Genomic DNA, 27,377 nt, shown 5'->3' with positions numbered 1-27,377 from the left:
ATATTGTCCTCATCTTCATGCATTTGGACCTGGACTCCTTCAGCATCCAAAGAGTTGCAAATGATGTGCACATTGTGTAATTATTAGCCAACATCTTAATTTTGACCTTATGATGCAGGTAAAATCATTGATGAAGCAGCTTAACATGGTTGACCTAGGGCACTGCCCTATTGGTGTTTGGATGACTGACCTTCAACACTCACAACCATCTTCCTTTGCCTCCATGACTCTAAACACACAGAATTTTCCATTGATTGCCACTGACCCCAGTTTTGCTAGGGCTCTTTACACTTGGTCAGGCAACTACCCTAATCCCACCTCTGCAGCTCTGCTGTGTTTGCTGTTGCTGCATTTTTCAGGATCATTGTTATGGGAATTTGGGAAGAAAATATGACGAGGAAAAAGCAGCAGAGGAGGGGAAAGTGGAAGAACTGTCAATGGCTAGGGAAGAGTAGTAAATGTGGTCATATTGCAGATATTTTGGGTAGAGTACAGACTGAGAAAATGCAGTGTTTTTGCATGCAGAGGCAGATAGTTGTCAGTACATAACTCAACCATATTGGATATATAAGTAGCAGGAAGCATTAACACTGAGAAGAAGCTGATTGGGTATTGAGTGAAATCAGAAACTGTTGGTTATGAATATAAATACAAACATATAATTACAGATGCACCAGAAAATCCTAAATCCCAAAGCAGACAGTGCCCACAACACTCACGTTAGATAGAACAGGGATGTGGCCAGTCTGCTGAACATGGCTGGTTTGACACAGTTTATCAAGTCATTTGGGAGGGAGTGGAGGGGTGTTAATCATGGCAGAGTTAACACTGTGGGTGGGGGATTAAACTTGGTGAGGCGGGGTAGGAATGGAATTCATCATGCCTCGAGTGGTTTAGCACAGTGAGTGTGTTGGGGGAGTTTAATCATGGCATGGTACCACCCCTGCTCTGTTTCTCTTATGCACGCTACTCAATATTTTGAAGCTCAGCTGCTTATGGCACATCTCCTGATCTGTACCAATAAGCTGCAGATCGCCAGTGGGCTGTATTGATAATGCTAAGACTTAAACTATCCCAGTGACCTTGCATTGCATTAATGGTAAAGCAGTATCTGACAGAGCAGAATGCATAATGTACCTCTACCTTGCTGTTCAGGAAAATTTTGTGGAATTGGACTCGATGAGTATGGGTGACAGAATGTATACACTGTTTACTGGCTGGAGAATATGACCTTGTACAAGTGTGGTTTTCAGTTCTCACTTGTCATTTGACACATGTTTTTACAGAGATGACCTGAATTATTTGTGTTTTAATTGGACACATTTCCCTTAACAGGAGGTCAGCAAAGTCAAGGAGCCGGAGCCCGGTGTACTCAAGGCATTCACGATCACGCAGTAAACACAGGCAATCCCGATCACGAAGCCGACATTCAAGTATTTCACCAAGCCGGTTTACCCTCAAGTCAAGCCTTGGTGCTGAGCTGAGCAAAACTAAAAGGGCAAGAGCTGCTGTGGCTGCCAAATCCAGCACAAAAGACTCAAAAGATCCGAAAGGTTCAGTTGCTACTCTTTGTAAAACAAGTGCTCACAGTACTGGTTCCAGCAGTACAGCGCCTACAACACCACTTAAAGATATAAAAAAATTGACTAAAATAGTAAAAAGTGAGAAGCCACCTTCACCTATTGAAACCTCAAATACAGTGATTGTGAAGATAGAGGAAGATGTTGCTGAGGAGGTAATTTCAGAGACAAAAATAAAGACTGAAATACTGGAGAATAGCCCAGTACTCTCCCCATTGGCAGTAAGAGAGTCTAAATCGCCAATGGTGAAATGTGAAGTGGGAACACCAAAAGAGAAGAGTCTGCCGCCTTTACCAAATGAAAGCAATCTGGATAAACCTCCACTTCCTCCTTCAGGTTCTGCTCCACCACCATTACCTCCACCATCTCCCCCTGTAACACTGCCTCCAGCCCCAGTACAACCACCACCTCCTCTACCATTAGTGACTCTGCACCAGTCTCAGCCTCCTCCAGAGATTCCGATTGAACCACCACCACCAACAGCTACAGTGCATCTACCACAGCTCCCAGTACCCTTGTCGTTACCATTGCCACCAGTACCGATGTCTGTACCAATCTTGACCCACCCACCAACCATCCCTCAACAACCACCATCAAGGACCACAGTGTTGGGCAGTGCGCTTCCCATGCCACCCATGCTGAACTCAGTAATGCCCTTACTGACTTCAACATTGCCACCCCTGCCATTGCCTCCACTCCTTCCTGGGGAAGATGATATCGAAAGGTAAGGAATGTGTTAAGTGTGTACTTGAAAATTTTATGATTCAGTGTGTGATGTACCTATCAGAGAAGGTGCAAAACTTGACCTAGTCTTGGAAAATAAGAAGGAAGCAAATGTCAGGTGTAGACAGCGGAGCTTAAGTGAATCACGAGAAGAGTATAAAGGCAGTTGGGGTATACTAAAGAGGGAAATCAGGAGGGCAAAAAGGGGACATGAAGTAGCTTTAACAAATAGGGTTAAGGAGAATCCAAAGGGGTTTTATAAATACGCTAAGGACAAAAGGGTAACTAGAAAGAGAATAGGGCCCTTAAAGATCAGCAAGGCCGGCTACGTGTGGAACCACAGGGGATGGGGGAGAGACTAAATGCATATTTTGCATTAGTGTTTACTGTGGAGAAGGACATGGAAGATATAGAATGTGGGGAATTAAATAGCAACATCTTGAAAAATGTCCATATTACAGAAGAGGAGGTGCAGCATGTTTTAAAATGCATAAAGTTGGATAAATCCCTGGACCTGATCAGGTGTACCCTATAACACTTTAGGAAGCTAGGGAAGTAATTGCTGGGCCCCTTGCCGAGATGTTTGTATCATCGATAGTCACAGCTGAGGTGCCAGAAGACTGCAGGTTGGCTAACATTTGCCACTATTTTAGAAAGGTGGTAAGGAAATAGGGAACTATAGATTGTGAGCCTGACATTGATGGTGGGCAAGTTGTTGGAGGGAATCCTTAGTGACAGGATTAACATTTTTGGAAAAGCAAGAACTGGTTAGGAATAATCAACATGTGCCTTGGAAATCTTGTGTCACTCACTTGATGAAGGTTTTTGAAGGAGTAGTGAAGGGGATTGATGAGGGCAGAGTGGTGGATGTGATCTATATGGACTTTCGTAAGGTGTTTGACAAGGTTCCTCAAGGTACACTGGTTAGCAAGGTTAGATTATATGGAATACAGGGAGATCGAGCCATTTGGATACAGAAAGGACATAAAGGTGAGGGTGGTGATGGAGCATTGCTGTTTGTACTGGAAGCCTGTGACCAGCGGTGTGCCGCAAGGATCAATGCTGGGTCCACTGCTTTTTGTCATTTATGTAAATGATTTAGATATGAACATAGGAGATATGGTTAGTAAGTTTGCAAATTGGAAATGTAGTGGTCAGCGAAGAAGTTTACCTCAGAGTACAATGGGATCCTGATCAGATGGGCCAATGGCCAACCAGTAGCAGATGGAGTTTAATGTAGGTAAGTGCGAGATGCTGCATTTTGGAAAGACAAATCAGGCAGGACTTATAGACTTAATGGTACCGTCCTGGGGAATGTTGCTGAACAAAGAGACCTTGGAGCGCAGGTGCATAGTTCCTTGAAAGTGGAGTCGCAGGTAGACAGGATAGTGAAGAACACATTTGGTTTGCTTGCCTTTATTGATCAATGAATATAGGGTTGAGGGGTCATATTGCAGGACATTGGTTAGACCACTTTTCAAATATTGTATGTTTCTGGTTTCCCCGCTTATAGGAAAGATGTTGTGAAACTTGAAAGGATTCAGAAAAGATTTAAGGATGTTGCCAGGGTTGGAGTGTTTAAGCCATAAGGAAAGGCTGAATAGGCTGGGGCTATTTTCCCTGGAGCATTGGAGGTTGAGGAGTGATCTAAAAAAGGTTTACAAAATCATAAGTGGCATGGACAGGGTAAATAAACAAGGTCTTTTCCCTGGGGTGGGGGAGTCCAAAACTAGAGGGTTTAAGTTTAAGCTGAAGGGGAAAGATTTAAAAGGGACCCAAGGGACAACTTTTTCACACAGAGGGTGGTGCATGTATGGAATGAGCTACCAGAGGAAGTGGTGAATGTTGGTACAATTCCAAGATAGTTCCTCACTCTGTGTCTGTCACCCACAAGTGCAAAGCATGTTCTTTTCTGGAAAATCTCCAGGATGGTCTATACAGAATTCAGGAATGAAATTATCTGTCATACCCAAGATTATGATAGACTGGGAATGATGTGGACGCATTCTGGATTAGATTAGATTAGATTTACAGTGTGGAAACAGGCCCACACCGACCCGCCGAAGCGTAACCCACCCATACCCCTACATTTACCCCTTACCTAACACTACGGGCAATTTAGCATGGCCAATTCACCTGACCCGCACATCTTTGGACTGTGGGAGGAAACCGGAGCACCCGGAGGAAACCCACGCAGACACGGGGAGAACGTGCAAACTCCACCCAGTCTGTCGCCTGACTCGGGAATTGAACCCGGGTCTCAGGCGCTGTGAGGCAGCAGTGCTAACCACTGTGCCACCGTGCCGCCCATCAGTTGCATCCATCCAGGCAAGTCAGGAGTACTCCTTTATATTCCCAACTTGTGTCTTGTAGATGGTGGACAGGCTTTGGAAGTCAGGTCAGGAGACAGAAAGGAAACCGGCAGGCAGTGCAGGGAACGCCTGTGGCTGTTCCCCTCAATACTGGCGCTCAATAATGTTGGGGGAAACGACTTACCAGGGAAAGCCATGGTGTAGAGGTCTCTGGCACATAATCTGCCCCTGTTGCTCAAAGGGAAGGAGGGAGATGAGCAGAGCATTAGTCACTGGGGACTCCACAGTTAGGACGACAGATAGGAGATTCTGTGGGAACGAGACAGGCTCACAGTTGGTGTGGTGCCTCTCAGGTGCCAGCATAAATGATGTCTTGGATTGCGTTATCGGGATCCTTAAGGGAGAAGGGAGGCAGCCCCAAGTTGTGGTCCACATAGGCATCAACGACATATTTAGGAAGAGAGATGGGAATTTAAGACAGAGATTCAAGGAGCTAGGGTGGAAGCTTAGTGCTAGAACAAACAGAGTTGTTATCTCTGGTTTGTGCCACCTGCTAGCGATGCAAGGAATAGGGAGAGAGAGGAGTTGAACATGTGGCTACAGGAATGGTGCAGAAGGGAGGATTTCGGATACCTGGATAATTGGGACTCTTTCTGGGGTAGGTGGACATCTCTATGACTCTAGGTGGGACCTCTACAAACAGGATAGTCTACATCTGAACCACAGGGGTACCAATATCCTGGGGCAGAAGTTTGCTAATGCCCTTCGGGAGGTTTTAAAATAATTCAGCAGGTAGATGGGAATCTAAACTGTAGCTCCAGTATCCAGGAGGTTGAGAGCAGTGAGGTCAGAAATGAGGTTTCAAGGTTGCGAGAGTTCACCGGCAAGCAGGAAGGTGATTTGAAGTGTGTCTACTTCAACACCAGGAGCAACCTGAATAAGGAGGGCGAACTTGCAGCATGAGTTGGTACCTGGGACTTCGATGTTGTGGCCATTTTGGAGACATGGATAGAGCAGGGACAGAAATCGTTATTGCAGGTTCCGGGATTTAGATATTTCACCAAGAACAAAGAAGATGGTAGAAGAGGGGGTGTCATGGCATTGTTAGTCAAGGATAGTATTATGGTGGTGCTGGAAGAGCACGGCAGTTCAGGCAGCATTCGAGGAGCAGTAAAATCAACGTTGTGGGCAAAAGTCCTTCATCAGGAATAAAGGCAGAGAGCCTGAAGCGTGGAGAGATAAGCTCGAGGAGGGTGGGGGTGGGGAGAAAGTAGCATAGAGGACAATAGGTGAGTGGGGGAGGGGATGAAGGTGATAGGTCGGGGGCGGGGGGGGAGGGTGGAGTGGATAGGTGGAAAAGAACATAGGCAGGTATGATAAGTAATGGGGACAGTGCTGAGCTGGAAGTTTGGAACTAGGGTGAGGTGGGGGAAGGGGAAATGAGAAAACTGTTGCAGTCCACATTGATGCCCTGGGGTTGAAGTGTTCCGAGACGGAAGATGAGGCGTTCTTCCTCCAGATGTGGACGCATGTCTGGTATAGTCATTAGCTTCTGTATCAGCTTTGTGAAGGATCTAGCTACCTCTCATCATTCCAGATTATAATTGCAACAGTAATTTTATGTTATGCAAGTTCATATTTGCTCTGCCTCCTCATCAGATGAAAACTTGAGTGTAATTATTTGAAGTTGGTCAGGATGGTTGCACTGCTGATGTGGCATTGACTGGTCTCCCTTATGACTGAACCTCACCTGAGGAGCTCGTCAATCCTCTGGAGATGCTCCATTGCACAAGTACAGCACAAGTTGAACTTCTGAGTTCCGAGAAAGAGTCACTGGACCCAAAACGTTAACTCTGATTTCTCTCCACAGATGCTGCCAGACCTGCTGAGCTTTTCCAGCAATTTCTGTTTTTGTTACAAGTTGACCTTTGACTGGTCTGATGTGGAAGGTGCATCTCTGATCCAGACATGAATGTTAAATTAAGTTGTGATTCATCCTGTTTCTTCCTTGTTTCTAGAATAGCCATGGTGTGGTGCTGCTGTTGTTGGATTGGAGTGAACAAAATCAGTAGTCTCACGACACCAGGTTATAGTCCCAACGGGTTTATTTAAAATCACAGGCTTTCAGAGTGCTGCTCCTTCATCAGGCTCCTCCTCCTCCTGATGAAGGGGCAATGCTCCGAAAGCTTGTACTTCTAAATAAACCTGTTGGACTTTTAACCTGGTGTCAAGTGACTTTTCATTTTGTTTCTTGAAGGAATTAGGTATTTATTAGCATGAGTGCAGTGGATTGGTCAGTCACTTTATAATGAGCAGCCTGAAACCAGCAAGTAAATCCACAACAGGCAGCCAACAGCCATTATTTGTTGCATGCTGAGATATGAGAGAGCAGAAATCATCAGTCAGTCAGGAAAAGTGTGTAACTATTGGTTTCAAAATTGCTTGTGTGTTTATGAAAGAATTTAACTTTGTAACTGAAACTCTTGAGTTCTTAACGGAAATAGCTATGTGAAAACTGTATATCAAAACAGCACCAAATTCCTCATAAGGCACAGTTACCCTTTTATTCATGTACAACCATACCTAAATGCAGAAAGTGATAATTTGTTTAGCTGTGATTAGCTACTTCCAGTACTTCATCACAGCTGTGCTTTCCTATTTGAGAGCAGTGTGGAATGTGAGGCCTTCTAAATGGAGCAAATGTCCCCAAGTAGCAGTTCTAACTTAGACGGAAAAACTGCACAACTCAAGCCAAGTAAGATAAACTGCAGAATCCCTGGTCCTGGGTCACTGAAAGCTAACAGGCAGTTACAACAATCAGTTAGGAAGGCAAAGAGCTTCAGTACAAGAGCATTTGAGTAAAGGAGTAAAGTTGTCTAGTGCAACTGTATAGAGTCTTAGTGGGGCTGTATCTGGAATTCTGTGCACAGTTTTGCTCTCATTGCCTAAGATATATCTGCCACATAGGGAGTGCAACATAGTCTCACCAAACTAATCCCTGCCGTGACAAGGTTATCTTAACAGGAGAGATTGAAAGGCCTGGACCAGTACACTCCTGCCTTTGGAAGAATGAAAGATGATCTCACTGAAACTTACAGAATTCTTGCAGGGCTCACCAGGGTAACAAAGGAAGGAGGTTTGCCTTTCCTGGATCTGGTATGAAAGGATAGTCTCGAAATCGGTGCATCTGTTTCAGACTCAGCTGAGCAGGAATTTTTTCACTTGGTGGGTGGTGAATCTTTGGGAAAGCTGTCTCAGAATATTGTAAAGACTCAGTCATTGAGAATGTTCAAGATAAAGATAAATAAATTCTTAGATATCAAAAAAATCAAGGTATCTAGTGATAGCACAGGGAAATGACATTAAGGAGATGAATATTCATGATCTCATTGAAAGTGGAGCAGTCTTGAGGGGACAAATGACCGCCTTCTGGTTCTTTGGACCAAACAGAGAAAGGCCAAACACAAGCAGAGGTACAGCCCCTGGGTAATCCCAAGGAGCACAGGTAATGTTGATAATCTGAAAAAGTTTAGGAATTCTTTTTTCTAGTTATAAGATGCTATCACAGTGCTTTAGAGATTTTTCTGTAGTGCAATGAATTAAAATTAATGTTTTTCCTTTGTTCTAGACATCGTACAAAGTGATCGCAAATGATCCTAAATAGTTTTAAAAATTATTTTTCTCTGTCAAGGAATATGTGGCAGGAGCAGCCCAGTGAGTGAAAGGCATTCTCTGAAGCAGCTTTACCAACATCTGGCACTCCTGTAATACTGTGTTACCTCACACTCCATGATCGCATCCATACCTTGGTGCTGCTTTCCCACCACCACCCACATGGTTTTCATTGCTGTAATACTGTTTCCATTTCAGTCCGAAGGAGATCCAGCCTGTAAAATCTACCAAGAAAGACAGAGACCAAAGAACACGGCATTTACTAGCAGACCTCCCGCTCCCACCGGAACTTCCTGGAACAGATCCCTCACCACCAGCTTCCCCTGAGCAGAAGACACCACCTCCATCTCAACCGATCCTTAAAAAAAGACCTAAGTAAGAATTTTGGAGAAACTAGCAATTTAGTTAAATATCTCAGGTGATTGTGGGCTTAATGTCTGCTGTGTCTGCTGAAAGGAATGCTCTAGAGTTTATTGCTCAGGCTGCCATCAGTTTGATTCTTTTGGATTCAGTCTTAAAGGTCAATGTGACATTGTCCACAAGGAGGCTGTTGTTGTGAATCAAACTGTGATACTGGCCTGATCTGTGTAACATTTTGCAAAAATATTGGAGGTTGGTTGCCAGGAGAAGATTGCAGAAACACTATATGGGTGGACAAATGTCGTCCTGACCTCTTCACCTCTTTTCTATCGACTGCAGTCACCCAACTGCTGAAAACCATTCACTCCTATTCTAATGCATCTTGAATAACCACAGTACAACATAGCCTTGAAAATCAGTGTAGTCCTGCCACCCAGTGAGAATGAGTGTCTATACACAATGGGACCTGTACTTCAGTGAGAGCGAGTGTGTATGGGCCCTTAACTCTGTGAGTGTGTGTGTGTGAGAGTCATACCCCCGTGAGAGTCCTTGAGCGTAGGATCCATACCTCAGTGACATTCGGTATGTATAGGACCTGTACCCCAGTAAGAATGAGTGTGTGTGGGAGCCATACCCCAATGAAAGTCATTGTGTGTAGGATCTATAACCCAGTGAGAGTCGGTATGTATGGGACCTGTACCCCAGTGAAAATAAATACAATAGCCTGAAATAAAGTGGGAATAATATTGGACATGCAGCTTTCATGTGAGGGTTTGGTTAGTTTCTGTTGCCACTCACACTTTAAACTTTACTTTAAGGATCTGTTGTCCTCGCTATGGTGAGAAAAAGGAGACTGAGAGTGACTGGGGCAAACGGTGCGTGGATAAATTTGACATAATTGGAATTACTGGTGAAGGAACATATGGGCAAGTTTACAAAGCAAAGGATAAGGACACAGGTAATTGATGCTTCAAAAACCAGTGCTTTTCACCACCCAAAGCCACAGAGCATTACGTTTCATGGGCAAGTTTTGATTTCAATTTTCTAAGATTTGAGATTTAGTCTTCTGTATTAGCTGGGTGGAAAATAACATCTTAGTATTATGTGGTAATACTATCATCATTTGTGCTATTTACAGCAATTTGCTGCAATCAAAGTCATCTATCCTTCGCTTTTGCAATTTTTTTTTGTAGAACATTGCATCTCATGCCACTGCACTGGGACAGGAATTCAGTGCTTGTGACAACATCATTCTTTGTCTAGAAATGGAAAGTTAGCTCCCACTGTGGGCGCATTCACATTGGAGCCAATGTTAATAGATTCTAAGCAGTCAGTGGGATTGAAATTAAGGTGCAAGTTCTTTCTGTGGAGAGGGTTTATTGGCTTCTTCAATCTTACCCCTCTCATTCCACAGTGTCACAGATCCTCCTATTCCAAATGGACTTTTTAAAGTCACCCTGCTCAGAGCAAGTGGGATTTGAATCTGGGCTTCTTGGCTCAGAGGTAGGGACACTACCACAGTGCCACAAGAACCCTCTCCTTACCTTATCCAAATGCATTCAGGCAATTAATATCCGCTCCTGTTTCTCTTTCTCTTAAAAAATGGCATTAGCAAACGTAAAAATACATCTACAACTGATGTCATAGTTGTGCACCTGTTTGAACCACAGGACAGTTATGGTACAGAAGAGTCTTTCATCTCATTGTGTCTGCGCTGGCAGAATAAATTAGCTGCCTATTTCAATCTCACTTTCCAGCATCTGATCTAAATCTTGCAGCTAATGGCATTTGAGGGAAACAAGTTTTCATGATAACTCCATCCTAGTCCCTCATTGTTTTGCACACCTCAATTAAGTCACTCCTCAGCCATTTATGATCTAATATACTCGTGATCCACAACATTCTTCTTCTTTACAGTGTATTTTGTCTACGCTAGATTGACCCCTGTGTTCTCACTTCAAGGTGCCAGCAATCTTCGAGCTTCAAAATGGGGTCACAGTGGGTAAAAAGTTGGCAGGCACTACATAAAGACTGTTCTTGCCTCATCACTGCTAGTCAGATAATGGAAACTTGATTTTTTGGTAGGTGAGATGGTTGCCCTTAAAAAGGTCCGACTGGATAATGAAAAGGAGGGATTTCCCATCACGGCCATTCGAGAGATCAAGATCCTTCGTCAGCTCAATCATACCAGCGTGGTCAACATGAAGGAGATTGTGACTGACAAACAAGATGCATTGGACTTCAAAAAAGATAAAGGTACAATGGAGATTATCATGAACTAGTATTTCAAAGGATATGCATGCAACCAAAAAATGTTGATTATCGATTTTTTACTTCCAAATTACTTGCAATGCAGTTTACTCCAGTTTGTTACTCTTTAGCTTATACATAAGAAATATAAAGAGTAGGTTATCCATTTCTTGGATACTGCTCCATCATTGAAGAAGATCCTGCTTGACCAAAGCCCCTTGCCTACATTTTTCCTTGATTTCTTACAAACAAAAATTTATCAATTTCAGTATTGCATATACTGAACATTTCTACATTTTCAGCTCTCTTTTATAGAGAATTCCAAAGATTCACAATGGACTGAGTGATTCAGATATGTAGTGCATTGATCATTATCATTGCATTTCTGTGTTTTAATTTGGGTTGTAGCTGCTCAGATGCCCTCAATAGAATCTCATTCTTCTGTTTATATTGTTTGTTATTACATAGATGAGAAGCACTGGATTCTTCCCACCTATTCCATATTTTCCCACTGGTACTAAGAAGGACCCTTAATCGATCTTATTTCTGACTGTACTGGCAATTATCACGGCATCTTTTCAATCCTAGCTTGAATGGCCTCCTGTAACATGGCGTTGTGTACAGTTCGCTGAACCACACTGTTGACTTTACCCTCACCTACACAGGCAGCAAGAACCTCTTGAATGTTAGTTAATGATAAAAGTAGAAACTCCTCCAGCACGGGCTTCCCTTACCAATAATTCACCCTCAACTGAAGTCGGATTCACAGATCTATAGTTTCTCAGTCTCTCCTTGCAATCTTCCTTAAACAAAGGCCACAACATTAGCCACCCTCCTTTCTGGGGCAGTTGAGTTCCACTAGCAGCAAGAAAAGAGTGAGTTCCATTTCTGATGGAATTAAGGCAACACTGGAAGAACTCCTGATCTGCTGTGGCCACTGATTCAATATGTAGCTGAGCTGAGGTTTACTGATATGATCTGAACAATTGACACTTGCCAGTATGGGAATTCTTAGTTCTGCATTGTGGTGTTAACTTAGATAGTGGTCTCTAGATGATGAATGATATTTAAGTCTTCAATAATAGACCTATGGAAATGAATGATTCTAATTGAGCCAAGCTAACAATTAACAGTCTGCATTTTAAAACTTCAATAAATAATTGCAAATCCAAACTAAGTTATGTAAGTAATTTTCTGGAATGCTTCCCTGTTGTGGGTAAATGATGATGGTAACCATTTTCTCACTTGTGTTGTCTCCATCCCAAATCAAACAGGAGCTTTCTACCTGGTCTTCGAGTACATGGATCATGATTTGATGGGTTTACTGGAGTCAGGATTGGTGCATTTCACTGATGACCACATCAGATCTTTCATGCGGCAACTGATGGATGGATTAGATTACTGTCATAAAAAGAATTTTCTGCATCGTGACATTAAATGCTCCAACATTCTTCTCAACAACAGGTATGTAAATGAAGAGCAAATATAAGATGGAGTTGTGTTGTTAATAGCAGGATATTGATTGGTGGGAAAGTTTTATTTAGGTGGGGGTTGTGAGAGAGTAAATAAGGGGACTTGCATCTATCTCTTTGATTGTTTACTTGATCCAGCATGATTCTTCTGGGGTGAGATAGTTAGTTTAAGTGGTGTGTTTTGTTTGGGGGGAAATTTTATGTGGAAACTGCAGTCTCAATAAGTGTTCCTTTTATCCAGTGGACAGATCAAGCTGGCAGATTTTGGTTTGGCACGATTGTACAACTCGGAGGAGAGGTATGTTTCATAAATGGTATAATACTCGGTATGTGCATGCTTCTAGTTATTGGATCCAACAGGTAGCACCTGCTCACTGATGACCAGTTTGGGTTCCACCAGGGCCACTCAGCTCCTGCTCTCAATACAGCATTTGTTCAAACATGGATAAAAGAGCCGAGTTCTAGAGCTGAGGTGAGAGTGACAGCCCTTGACATCAAGACTGCATTTGACCAAGTGTGGCACCAAGGATTCCTAGCAAAACTGGAATCAATGGGAATTGGGGGCAAACTCTCAGCTAGTTAGAGTCATACCTGACACTTAAGATATTTGTGCTTGTTGAAGGTTAGTCACCTCAGCTCCAGGACATCATTTTAGGAGTTCCTCAAGGTAGTGTCGTAGGCCCAACCATCTTCAGCCCCTTCATCAATGACTTGCCCTCCATCATAACGTCAGAAGTGGGGGTGTTTGATCATGATTGATGTTGAACAGGTACTGAAGCAATTCGTGTTCAAATGCCAGGCTTAGGCTGACAGATGACAAGTAGAATTCACACCAGAAAAATGTCAGGCATTGACCATCTCTATTAAGAGACAATCTAACCACTGTCCCGGGACATTAGTGCTGTCCCCATCACTGAATCCTCCACAGTCGACATCCTTGGGGTTACCATTGACCAGAAACTTAATTGGACTTGCCACATAACCACATTGGCTATAAGAACAGGCCAAAAGTTAGGAAAACTGAGGCGAATAACTCACCTCTTGATGCCCAAAATCTGTCTGCATCTACAAGGCACAAGTCAAAAGTAAGGTGGAGTAGCTCCCACTTGCCTGGATGGGTGCAGCTACAACTGCACTCAAGATGCTTGACACCGTCTAGGACAAAGCAGTCCACTGGATTGGTGTAACATCAACAAGCATCCACTCCTTGTACCAATGCTCAGTAGCAGCAGTGCATATTATCCACAAGAAATCCACCAAAGATCCTTAGACACCGCCTTCCAAACCCATCACCACTTCCATCTAGAAGTACAAGGATAGTTGATACATTGAACAACACCACCTGCAAATTCCCCTCCAAGCCACTCACCATCCTGGTTTGAAAGTGTATCACGTTCCTTCACTGTTGCTGGATCAAAATCCTAAAGATCTCTCCCTAATGCAATTATGTGTCAAGCTACAGCACATGGACTGCAGTGGTTCAAGAAGGCAGCTCATCACCACCTTCTCAAGGGCAACTAAGGACAGGCAATAATAATGAAGAACGAATGAATAATAAAACATAATTGGGTACTATGGTTTGTGAGACACTACGGCCAAATATGTAGATCTCTTCTTATGTTACTTTGTGAAGACAGAGGTTTTTTTTATTTATCAGAGAATATGGACATCACTGGCATCTTTTTCCTGTCCCTAATTACCTTTGAGAAGGTGGTGGTAAATTGCCTTCACGAACCACTGCAGTCCTCTTGATATCGGCTCACTGTTAGGGAGAGAGTTCTAGAAGTGCTATCAAAGGAGCCTTGGTGAGTTCTTGCACTGTGTCTTGTTTATGGTACACATTGCTCTCTTTCCAAGCCTGCAACATTTGCCATTTAGATGGACAAGGGAAACAGTTACAAGTGAATGGCATTACCTGCACATTCCTTTTCAAGCTACTCCCCACCTGACTTGGAAATATATTTGCCATTATTTCACTTTTGCAGGGTCACAATCCCAGAACCTTTTTGTGGTGTCCCTACACTTGAAGGACTGCAACAGTCTAAGATGATGACTCACCACCACCTCCTCCCCAGTGCTGGCATGACAAGTGACACCTCAATCTCATGAATGAATAGAAAAACCTAACTAAGATTTTGGAAAATTGTCTTCTATGGTTTGTTGTACCATTTGTGCTTGAAATTGTGGGGAGAATAACCTTTGCTCCTTCTTTGAAGCACAAAACCTAAAGTTAGGAACTGGGCCTCAGCAAATGAAATAGAATACAGTGTGGTAATTGCTGCTCACTTACTTATTTATAGAAATCATGACCATTATGATTTAACCAGTCCCTGTAAACTAAACATTGGGATTGATTCAGGCAGATTCATAGTAACATCCGTTTCATGTCAGAACTCTCATACCCTACAGGGAAACAGTATAGAGTGTCTGCAGGCAAGGAAGCAATGCAGACCCAAGGGGTGATCATGCAAATGAGGCATTCAGGGAAACTTCATTTTAAACAGCAAATGCTCCGAGTCTGTTAGAAATTAAAATCTCTCTGTGTTAAACCTGTGAGATCCAAGATTTTTGCCATGTCACCTGAATTCTTACACTAAAAAGCCTACAAGGCTTTAAATGGTTTGATCCTGACTGGAACATTTAGTGGAGGTGACTAACACACCACCTGTAATTCCTGAACAGTACAGTGCTTCACTTACATTCAGGTTGCACTCGGATTGCATTCTGGTTGTGCTCAGATTATAATCCATTTTTGGTGATGAGCATTGCACAATGGTCTCTTTGTACTTTGTGCATCGGCATTAATGTAAAATTTGATGCATTGTTCAGAGTGACACGCTACACTTTTGTTCCCTAGCCGTCCATACACTAACAAAGTTATCACGCTCTGGTATCGCCCACCAGAACTGCTGCTAGGGGAGGAGAGATATTCACCAGCTATTGATGTTTGGAGCTGTGGGTAAGTGGAAGTTTGTGGTACTGAAGATTAAGTATGTTACTGGCACAAACGCTTAATTGATTTTGTTCAGAATATTTCCGTTTGTGGCTGAGAAAGGAAGAGTAGGTCATTTAAACCCTCGCGTCTGTTTTGCCATTCAATGATCTGTGGCCTAACTCCACATACCTGCCTTTGGCCCATATTCCTTAATACCTTTGCATAATAAAAAATATTTATTTCAGATTTAAAATACTGATTCCAAACATCTGCCCTCCTTTGTATGTTGAAGTGCTTTCTAACATTACTCCTGAACATTTTGGCCTGAATTTTGAAACTGCCCCCCTAGTTCTGAAATTCCCAATCAGTGGAAATAGTTTATCTTTATCTACCCTGTTTTTTACCTGCCACTACCTTGAATATTTTGATCCGATCACCTGATAATCTACTAAATTCTAGAGAAATTAGTCTACTTTGTATAATCTCTCCTCACAACCTTACCCTGAAATCCATGTATAATTCTTATAAATCCACATTGTGTTCTTCCTAAGGTGTGGTGCCCAGATCTGCTCACAGTACACAAGTGGGACCTAACTAGGGTTTTGTATAACTGCATAACCTCTGTGTCATTATACACCAGTTCTCTAGATATAAAGGCCAGCATTCCAATACCTTCCATGATTATTTTCCACACTTGTTCATGGCATTTTAAGGATCTGTGCAACTGACTCTCCCCTCCCACAAATCTCTTCAGACATCTATTATATTTAATGTAATACCATCTAGAAGGTATCCTGATCCAGCCTTTTTCAGTCCAAAATGGATATCCTCACACTTGCTTACTTTGAATCCATCTGCCACAGTTCTGCCCAATTACCTAGGCTATCAATATCTCTTTTATGCTGTCATCTACGCTGTCTATAATGCCACCTAACATTGTGTTATCAACAGATTTGGGTAAATGACTTTCTGTGCCATTATCCAAGTGGTTAAATGTGAATAATTGATGTCCTAACACAGATTGTTGTGGGACACTACTGTTCATATCCTGCTAATTTGAGTACCTATTCATTATCCCTGCATTCTGTTATCTGTCACTCAACTATTTTCCCAGCCATGTCAGTAATTGCCCTCAATTCCATGGACTTCTACTTTGTTAATAGTGTCATCCGTGGGACTTTATCAGACTCCTACTGGAAGTCCATATAAACAACATACAGAGATTTTTCCCTGTCTATTACCTTAATTAACTCTTCATAAATTTCAGTGAGATTTGTCATTGCATGAACCTGTCATGAATCCAGGCTGGCTCTCCCTAATTAACTGAAAATTTTCAGGGCTTATGCCTGAAACGTCGATTTTCCTGCTTCTCGGATGCTGCCTGTCCTGCTATGCTTTTCCAGCACCACACTCTTGACTGAAACTTTTCACTGTTTCAGTTGCCCTATTTTTGATTATAGACTCCAACAATTTCCCCACCATATATGTTAGGCAAGAGCAGTACTATTCCTTGTTTTTTCTCTTTCGTCTTTCTTAAAAAGTGAAATCACATACAATTTTCCAATCCAAAGGGATGACTCCTGTAACCTGGGAACTCTATATTTGGGGCATCTACAATGTGCTGTCCTCCTTCCTTTGAGACCCTCAGATAGAAACCATCAGGTCCTAGGGATTTGTCAATCTTCAGTTCCATTAATTTCCTCGTTATCGATGTTTTAACTGCATTAATTTTATTCAATCCTTGTTCCAGTTCCACTGAGATTTACCATGAGACTTTGGCAAATTATCCTTCTTTTCTAAGAAAATACTGAGGCAAAGTAATTATCACCATGTCTGCCATTGTAATTGTCATTGACAATATCCCCACTTTCAATCTTTAGTTTGCTAACATTGCTCCTGACCAACTGCCTCCCCTTTGCATAACTATACATTTTCTTCTTATTGATTTTGATGTCCTTTACAAGATTCCTTTCATAATCCCTTATGGTAACACTTTTTTGTGGCCCATTGCTGATCTTTGTATCCTTCCCATTCAGCAGGATCTGTGCAGTATTTTGTATTTTTGTAAGCTCTTTCTTTTAATTTTACTTTTTCAATTTTATGCTGTCCCTTACTTCATAGAGTTCAAACCAAAATTGGAAAAGCTGTGATACTGTTTGCTACTTAAATGCAGAAGGGGCCTGAGATTTGATGTTGCACATGATGATGATGATGATGATGATGAGTCAGAAATGCTGTAAAAGGAAAGGAGATTGAGAGGCTTGGAGGAGTGAACACCTGTCAGAGATCCTATGATGTACAGGAAGTGACTGATGCTAGAAGGAATAACTGTAAAAAAAAAATGTGAGAGAGAGTTGGGGCAAAATAAACATCTGTAAAAGAAGCTTGAGAATGAAAAATGGAAGAGGCATAGATCATTTAATCCATTCAAATTGGGTTACATTGAGGGCTCAGCATAAAATGGTGCTGTCCTTACACAAAGGGTGAAGTCAGTCTTATTTCCTGCTTTTGTTATTATCAGAGGTTTGGCACAGTAATATTCCACAATAATAAGGAAATTGTGGATGTTGGCAATTTCAAAGGTCTGTTGTGCTGCTGAAACTGATTGCTGTGAAGCGGAGACCTGCAAGTGATGAGCTGGTTAACTCTTGTCTGTCTACAGATGTATCCTGGGGGAGCTCTTCACTAAAAAACCAATCTTCCAAGCCAATCAGGAGCTGGCACAACTTGAGCTTATCAGGTAAGAAGTGAATTTAAGATGGCCTCCTGGTCGTAAATAACCTTCTTTACAATTAACCAAAATGCATCACCTCACATTTGCCTGGATTGAAGTCCATCTGACACTTCTCCACCCAACTCTCCAGCCTATCTGTATTCTTTGACAGTCCCCTATGCTTTCTGCTACTCCACCAATCTTCGTGTCATCTACAAACTTCCTGATTATACCAACAGTGCCCCTCTTCCACTTCATTTATGTATATCACAAACAACAGTGGCCCCAGCACTGATCCCTGTGTGACATTTACCCTATTGACACTGGTGGTGTGCAGCTATATAATGTTAGACCATAAGAGATAGGAGCAGAAGTAGACCATTTGGTCTGTTAAGCCTGCTCTGTCATTTAATGCAACCATGGCTAAACATGTCTTCCGTTCCATTTCCCTGACTGCTCCCCATGTCTCCTTTATTCCCTCAGGACCACATATCTGGCTAAATATGCATTCACAGCCCCTTGGAGGAGAGAATTCCAAAGCTTCAAATCCCTTTCAGTGAAATAACCTCTCCTCATCTCATCCTAATTTATGAGCCCCTTATCCTAAATAACCTCTGTGTCAGAAGCTGTGAGTGGCTGTTAGAAGCCCCTTCAGAATCTTGTATGCTTCCATGATATCATTTCATTCTTCTAAATGAACATAGATCTAATTTACTCATCCTCTCGTCATAGGAGCCAACTTCGTGAACTTTCACTGGACTTCACAACTTTTAATTCCTAGCTAGCTTTATATCATCAGCAAACATAGATAAATTACTCTCCACCTTTTCATCAAAGATACTAATAAACATTGAAAATAATGGTAACCCAGAACTGATCCATTTGACAACCAGTGGTCACAGTGTGCTAATTTGAATATGCCAGGTTTGTCAATACAATTTGCTTCCTGTCCATTATCATTCCTAATATATTTCCCATAATTCGCTGAGCTGTTATCTTGTGTATTAAACTTCTGTGTGATATCTTACTGAATGTGTTTTGCAAATCCAATTATACTGTATCTACTGGTTCTGTTTTAACTGCTTTACTAGTTACATTTAGAAAAATCTCTTTAAGTTTATCAACACTGATATCCTTTTCATAAAACTATGTTGACTTTGTCAGAAATTACCGTAATTTATTTTAAGTGCTTTGTCAGGACTTCCTTAAGAAATTCTAGCAATTTCCTGATGACCGACATCAATCAGGCTTATTAGCCTGTAGTTCTTTCTTTTCTCACTTCCCCCTTGAACCATATAATTGCTAACTTCAAATTTGCTGGGATCATTTTCTAGAATCTGGGGTATTTAGAGATAATAGAAATTTGTGCATCTGCTACTTTGCAGCAAGGTGTGGAACATTGGGTCCTGGGGATCTATCGGATCATAATAACTCTTTAAATTACTTCAGTACTTTTTCTCAGGTGACATTAATGACCTTAAGTTAAATTCCTCACTCTTATTAAACTTGCTATTTGTAGTATGTAAGTGATGACTTCTACTGTGAAGATGGACACAATGTACTTATTCAGTATCTCTGCCATTTACTCATTCTCCATGCTAGTTTCCCCTGTCTCTGCTTCTGAAGGACCAACATTTATTTTAGCTCCTGTCCTTTTTATATACTTGCAAAATGTGTAACAACATATCCTGTAACTAGTGCAGTTACTTTTATAATTAGGTGGGGATCTCATGCACATGCTAATTATACTATGACAGTTGGACAATTTCCGTTGATTTCCTCAGTCACATCCAGTTGGGCATGTTTTGTCCAATAGACATTGGTCATTTCTGAGAATGAATGATTTGTGAAAGGTTTCACTTTTTTTATGATTGGAAATGATAAGTCTGTTATATGCTTTTGTTTTCTCAGTCGATTATGTGGCAGCCCTTGTCCTGCAGCTTGGCCTGATGTCATTAAGCTGCCATATTTTCACACAATGAAACCGAAGAAACAATATCGGAGACGGCTTCGTGAAGAGTTTTCATTGTAAGCAACAACAGTCAGTCTGAAAGCAGAAGGTCATTGTAGTAGATGCCACCCTGTTCTTTGGAATGCTTAATAGGACAGTATAGAGGGAGCTTTACTCTGTTTCTAACCCTCTGCTGCCCTTGTCCTGGGACTGTTTGTTGGAGACAGGAGAGGGAACATGATTCTGCATCTAACTTTGTGTTATACCTATCCTGGATATGTTTGATGGAGGCATTTTAGATGGTGCTTTACATTGTACCTAACGCCATGCAGCATCTGTACTGAGAGTTTTTGATGGGGACAGCGTAGATGACATTTACTCAATGTATCCCAGTGTTGTACATGCCCTGGGAATGTTTGTTAGAGACGGTGTGGAAGAAAGCTTTATTCTTTATTGGAGGATCATAGAATTACAGCATGTTTACAGCAGTTTAGGAGACAATTTGACCCCTCTGTTTGAATCAGATGTCTGCAAGAGCAACTCGGCTGGACCTATTCTCCAAAGGCCCAGCAAAGATTTTCTCTTCATATGCTTCTCAAATTCCTTTCTGAAATGCACAATTCAATCTGCTTCCACAACACACTCAAGTAGTGCATTCTAGATCCTCACCGTTGTTTGAGTAAAGCAATTTTCTTCATTTTCCTTTTGACGTTCGCTTTAAATTAGTGCCCTCTGATTCTAGACACTTCTGCCAGTGAAACATGTTTGTTCTGTCTATTCTGTCGAGATTCTTACGATTTTGAACATTTGTAGCAAGTCTCCTTCCTGTTGTCTCCAAGGAGAACAATCCCGATTTTCCCAACCTATTTACTTAACTGAAGTCCCTCATTCCTGGAACCATTCTTGTAAATCTTTCCTCCATTCTTTCTGATGACTGCACGTGTTTCCTTAAGTATGTGCCAAAAATTGGATGCAATATAACACCTGCTATAAAGTCAGTGTCTTTTTTAACCATTCAGTATAAGGTTTTTTTTGTGTTTTTGTGGGTTTTTTTGCCCCATGCCTCAGTTTATACATCTCTGGATCCCATGTACTTACTTTAATCACTTTTCTACCTGCCCTCCCATTTTCAATGATTTGTGAACATATTCTCTCAAATCTTTTATTTCATAAATCTCCTTTAGAGTTGTTCCTTTTATTTTATGTTGTCTTTACTCATTCCTCATTCAAGATTTATCACTTCTCTCTTCTCAGCACAATGTTACATCTGACAAACGTCTGTCCATTCTACCAACCTTTCCATGTCCACTTGCCCTTTATCACTGTCCTCCCAACAGTTTACAATTCTTCCAATTTTGTGCCATAAACAAAGTTTTTAAGTTAAGCCTTTTGCGCGCAGTCTTAGTCTTAACATATAGGGTCATAGAGTTCTACAGCATGGCAACAAACTCTTCAGTCCAACTCGTCTATGATACCAGATATCCTAAATCTATCTAGTCCCATTTGCCACCTCATTCCTTACACACACCACCCTGTGCATGAAAATGTTGCCCTTTAGGTCCCTTTTGAATCTTTCACCTTAAACCAGTGCCCTTTAGTTTTGGGCTCCCCTGGGAAAAAGACCTTAGCTATTCACCCTATCCATGCCCTTCATGATTTTATAAACATCTGTAAGGTCACCCCTTAGCCTCTGATGCTCCAGGGAAATTAGCCCCAACATAATGAGTCTCTCCCTGTAACTCAAACCCTCCAACAACGGCAACATCCTTGTTATTCTTTTCTGAACTCTTTCAAGTTTAACAACATCTTTCCTATAACAGGGAGAGCAGAATTAAATGCAGTATCCCAAAAGTAGTCTCTCCAAAGTCTTGTACAGCCACAATATGTCATCCCATCTACTATACTCAATGCACTGACCAATAAAGGCAAGTTCTTCACTACCCTGTCTACCTGTGACTCCACTTTTAAGGAATTATGAACCTACACTCCAATGTCTCTTTATTTGGCAACTCGCCCCAAGAGAAAGAGGGTACTGCAGATGCTAGAGTTCAGAGTCAAGAAGTGTGGCACTAGAAAAACTCAGCTGGTCAGCCAACATCCGAGGAGCAGGAGAGTTGACGTTTCAAGCATTAAGCTCTTCATCAGGAGTGTAGTGGGGGAGGGGGGGCTGAGAGATAAAAGATGCTCCCCAACCTCACCACCACCAAGACCAACACATTTCTGATGAAAGGCTTATGCTCAAAATATCCACTCTCCTGCTCCTTGCAAGCTGCCTGACCCGCTGTGCTTTTCCAGCACAACTCTGCCCAGCTCCCTACCATTAAGTATATAAGTCCCTGCCCTGATTTTCCTTATCAAAACACAACAATCTCATTTATCTAAATTAAACTCCATCTGTCACTCCTTAACCCATCAGCCCAAGTGAACAAGGTCCCATTGTAGTCTGAGGTGATCATTTTTTCACTATACCACCAATTTTGAAATCATCTGCAAACTTACTAACCATTCCTCCAATAGTCACATCCAAATTATTCATATAAATGACAAAAAGCAGTGGACCCAGCACAAATCCTTGTGGTATACCATTAGTCACAGACATTCAGTCCAAAAAACAAATCCTCCATCACCACCCTCTGTCTCCGACCTTCAAGCCAATTTTGTATCCAAGTGGCTAGTTGTCCCTGATTCCATGCGATCTAACTTTGTTAATCAGTCTACTATGCGGATCCGTGTCAAATGTGTTGTTGTAGTAATATACAGCCACCTGATTTACTACCACTGACCCACGAGGGCCCTTAGTGGAGATTTTAGTGTTGATCACTATGCAACCCCAGTGTATATATATGTGACTATTCAGAAAAACTACTGTTCTCTGTTGTCACCTCTCTCCTATCACTTCTCCAGATAGTGTCTTTTTTTGTATCTCATTTGCCCTCTGTGGCATTAAATTGCTGCTTGTTGGGAGTACTTGTACATGACAACATATGCATTACCCTCATCAGCCCTCTGTTATTTCATTATAAAACTTAAATTATTTTAACAGTTTGTCTTTTAGAAATCTTTTGTTGGCTTTCTTTAATTAACCCACACTTGTTTGTATAACTTAGGTTTGCCCATATTATCATTTTAAAAAATATTTCCATTTCCTCCACAAAGTTAAACTGATTGACCTGTAATTGCTGGCTTTACTCTTAGATCCCTTTTTCATTGCGGATTTAACATTTGTAATTTTTTGTTCTTCTGTCACCATCTCTGTTTCCAAGGAGAATTGCTGGAGAATGGCAAATGCTCTGCACTTCCTTCATTTATATCTCTCAACAGCTTTCATCCAGTTCTGGTGACTCGTCAACTTTTAAGTTTAATCAACCTTTCTAACACCACCTTTATATTAATTTTTGGTACATCCAGTGTCTTGACTGCTTTCTTTTACAGTATATCTTTGGTGGTAGGTTACCATAAGGTCCTATCTTTTCAACCTTGCTCCTCACCCGAGGCATGATGACCCTCAGGTTAAACTCATCACCAGTTATTTCTCAGTACTGAGAGATAGCCCAATGGTCTTCTGGGACTCTGGTGACTTTGTTTTTTATATCCTTGTGAAGACACATGCAAAGTACCCATTTAGAATCTTAACTTTGCTGTCTTTCCACGCCTAATTCTCCCACTTTGATCACTAATGCCACCTCCCTCCCCCACCACTTATCCTTTCCTAAAGTTTAAATGCCGAAAGAAGACTTTGAGCTTCCCAACCACTTCTCATTCTTTGTGTTTGTCTCTCATGCTTTCTTTCTCACTTTCCCTCTGAATGTTTTATATTCAGTCTGGTGCTTGTATTATAAACCTGACATCTATCATTCATGCCCTTTTCTACTTCATTCATACTACTGTTTTTTTTCAACCAAGGAGTTATGACTTTGTTTCTCCTACCTTCCATTCCCCACCACACCTTAGAGGAATTTTCCTAAATGGTCTCCCCTTGAAAGACTTTGCTCCAGTTTCATTTACAAGTTTTTGATTCACACTTACCTGAACCTGATTTCTTCTCATACAACTGAAATTGGCCCTTTGCAAGTTGATCATTTTTATTGCAGGTTGCTTTTTTCCCTTTTTCATAGCCAACCTCAAATTTATAATGCTTTGATAACTGTCCCTAAATGTTCCTCTACTGACACTTTGTACACCTCATTCCCTAGAATCCAATAATGCCATCACCTTCAGTGCACCAGAAACATATTGATCAAAAATTCTGGACAAACTTCAAAAACTCTTCCATTCTCTGCACTTTACACTACTGCACTATTATTCCAGCATAATTTAGGATTTTTGAAGACCCTATTATAATTCCTCTAATTTCTTTGCAAGGTTGTTAACAATTTAGTGGAAACTTTACTTTGTATCTAACCCCATACTGCAACTGTCCTGGGAGTGTTTGATGGAGATAGTGTAGAGGGAGCTCTATTTCGTGTCTGACCCTGTGTTGGACCTGCCCTGGGAGTGTTTGATGGGGATAGTGTAGAAGGAGCTGTGAGCTGTACCCAATCCTGTGCTAGACCTGTCCTGGGAGTGAATAGAGAATTAGCAGCTGGCTACATCAAATTGTTGGAATGCTAGTCTGATCAGCCAGACGTATAAGCTACAAGGATGGCTTCAGCAATAACTAGAAGTCACTGAAATGCACGCCAAATAAATCAGACTTCGACACGTTTAGTGTATGATGTGACATATGTGGATTTTTAAATTGTCTGGTTTTCCATAACTTTTGAATAGACAGTGATGCTTTTAATTTGTGCATGGAACATTGGCTAGATTTATTCATGTTGCAGCAGATACTTTGAAACTAAGTGTTACCTATGGCTGGTATCACTTGGGCAGCTGACAACTTTTTTCATTCATTCATGGGAAGTGGGTTTTTGCTGGCTAGGCCAACATTGATTGCACATTTTCAATCACCTTCAGAAAGATGGTGATGAACACAACATATATGTTTTTGATGTGTTGCTTTGCCTTCATTGTATCTTTTAGTTTGCTCATGAGACTTTGATATGGACCCAGTATTCCTAGATTTGTAGAGTTGAAGCCAGTTGCTGTTTCACATGTAAGAATGTGGACATTTACTATTTCTACAGTATTCCACTCCCTGCACTGGATTTGCTTGATCATATGTTGACTCTTGACCCCAGCAAACGTTGCACTGCTGAGCAGACCCTACAGAGTGATTTCTTGAAAAATGTGGACCCCACAAAAATGCCTCCTCCTGAGTAAGTATCAGTGCCAACTGTTAAGCTGTATTTTTGAGCTTTGGGAAGTGGTGACATTTTATGCCAGTTCCTCCTTTTTAAAGTTTTAGCATTTCGTGTTTATGTTCTCATTTTTCTCCCTAAAATGTTTAATTTCTAATTTATCTGTGATATGAGACTAGTTCCAATATTCAAAGACAACACTTTACACACTATTTCTCGTATTAGTATGTTTAAATGTTTGAATATTAACGTAATTCCATGCGTCATTAGAAACAAAACAATGCAACTATTAAAGTTGCATAGTTTATATCAACATATTGTATGAAGTCAAATTCTGTGATGAAAATCCCAGACTTCAGTGTGTAGGCTGCCACAGTTGGTGAATGTGCTCCACAGCCATCACTGTTGGACTGGGAGTTGCTCCTGGAAATCTTGGATGTTTATGAAGCTGCAAGGTTAGGTCACAGCATGCCTGATCAGACCTGCCACAGGTAACCCACTTGATTTCTAGAAGGCATTTTGACAAGGTGCCACATGAAAGGCTAATGGGTAAAATTAAAGTGTGCAAGGGGCAACATAGTAACATGGGTATAATATAGTCATAGAGATTGACAGCAAAGAAAAGGGCCCATCAGCACAGATTGAAAACAACCACCTAACTATTCTAATACCATTTTCCAGCACTTGGCTCTTTGTCTTGTACGCCTTGGAATTGTAAATGTACATCTAAATACTTTTAAATGTTATGAGGGTTTCTGCCTCTCCCACACAGACAGGCAGTGAATTCCAGATTCCCACTACCCTCCGGGTAAAAATGTTATTCCTCGCATTCCTTCTAAATATTCTGCCCCTTATTTTAAATCTAGCCCCTGGGACATTGATCCCTCCATCAAGGGGAAATGTGTCTTCCTGTCTATTCTATCTTTGTCCCGTATAATTTTATACATCTCAATCATATTCCCTCTCAATATCTTCTGCTCTGAGCAAAACATCCTCAGTCTGTCCAATCTTTCTTAACTGAAACACTTCAGCCCAAGCTGTCCTGTTAGATCTCCTCTACACCCTCTCTAGTGCTATCACATCCCCCCAATAATGAGAGTTCTGGAATTGCTCATAATACTCTTGCTGTGGCTTAGCCAATATTTTAGGCAGTTCCAGCAAAGCCTGTCTGCCCTTAAACTCTGTGCCTCAGTTGAGAGGTAAGTATGTTATATTCCTCCTTAACCACTTTATTCACCTGTCCTGACACCTTAAGGGTTCGGTGTACATGCACATCAAGGTTCCACTGATTCTTGGTGCTTCCCAAGGTCCTGTCTTTCAACTTGATTTGTTTGTCCTGCCCAAGTGCATTATCTCATTTTTATCTGAATTGATTCTGTCCTCCTGTAATCTAAAGCTATCCTGCTCAATATATACCCCCCCCCAATTTCTGTATTATCTGCAAAATTACTGATCAACCCTCCTATATTTAAGTGTGAATCATTTACATAGATGGCAAATGGCAGGACCCCAACACTGGCCCCTTGGGAGTCTACTGGACACACATTCTGTTGGAGAACACCTGTCAGCCACCAGCCTCTGTTTCCTGTCACTGATCCAATTTTCCAGATTTACTATGATCCTATGGGCTCGTATCTTTGCTATTAGTCGCTCAGGCTGGAACTGATCAAAAAACTTGCTGAAGTCCAAGTAGACTATGTCAAAAGCCTTACCCTGTCCTACACACCCGGTCACCTCTGATAGAGTCATAGAGGCGAGGAATAGGGAGAGAGAGGAGTTGAACACATGGCTACAGGGATGGTGCAGGAGGGAGAGTTTTGGATTCTTGGATAGTTGGGGCTCTTTCTGGGGTAGGTGAGACGTTTGCAAGCAGGATGGCCTTCATCTGAACCAGAGGGGTACCGATATCCTGGGGGGGAAATTCGCTAAGGCTATTGGGGTGGGTTTAAACTAATCCAGCGGGGGGGGGGGGGGGGGGGGGGGGGGGGGGGGGGGGGGGGGGGGAATGGGAACCGAGATTGTAGTTCGAGTATGGAAAGGTTGAGAGTAGGGAAGGTCCGAAATCAGGTTTCAGGGACACAAGATGGCCCCGGCAAGCAAGAAGCTGATTTGAAGTGTGTCTACTTCAACGGCAGGAGCATCTGGAATAAGATGGGTGAACTTGCAGCA

General features: G+C 41.7%; 1 protein-coding gene across 1 annotated transcript in view; it reads left to right on the top strand.

Moving 5' to 3' along the window:
• The window catches only part of cdk12 (cyclin dependent kinase 12), a 63,795-nt gene that overhangs the window by 23,709 nt on the left and 12,709 nt on the right, over positions 1–27,377 (top strand). Inside the window, exons 2-11 of the mRNA XM_060848554.1 lie at positions 1,336–2,304; positions 8,486–8,662; positions 9,466–9,605; positions 10,733–10,903; positions 12,172–12,361; positions 12,611–12,667; positions 15,227–15,328; positions 17,967–18,044; positions 19,929–20,045; positions 25,095–25,226. Of these exons, the coding sequence (XP_060704537.1) occupies positions 1,336–2,304; positions 8,486–8,662; positions 9,466–9,605; positions 10,733–10,903; positions 12,172–12,361; positions 12,611–12,667; positions 15,227–15,328; positions 17,967–18,044; positions 19,929–20,045; positions 25,095–25,226 (2,133 nt within the window). The remainder of the gene's footprint in view (positions 1–1,335; positions 2,305–8,485; positions 8,663–9,465; positions 9,606–10,732; positions 10,904–12,171; positions 12,362–12,610; positions 12,668–15,226; positions 15,329–17,966; positions 18,045–19,928; positions 20,046–25,094; positions 25,227–27,377) is intronic.

The sequence above is a fragment of the Hemiscyllium ocellatum genome, chromosome 32, assembly GCF_020745735.1.
Source record: "Hemiscyllium ocellatum isolate sHemOce1 chromosome 32, sHemOce1.pat.X.cur, whole genome shotgun sequence".
NCBI lineage: Eukaryota > Metazoa > Chordata > Chondrichthyes > Orectolobiformes > Hemiscylliidae > Hemiscyllium > Hemiscyllium ocellatum.
This window is presented reverse-complemented; position numbering and strand designations above follow the sequence as displayed.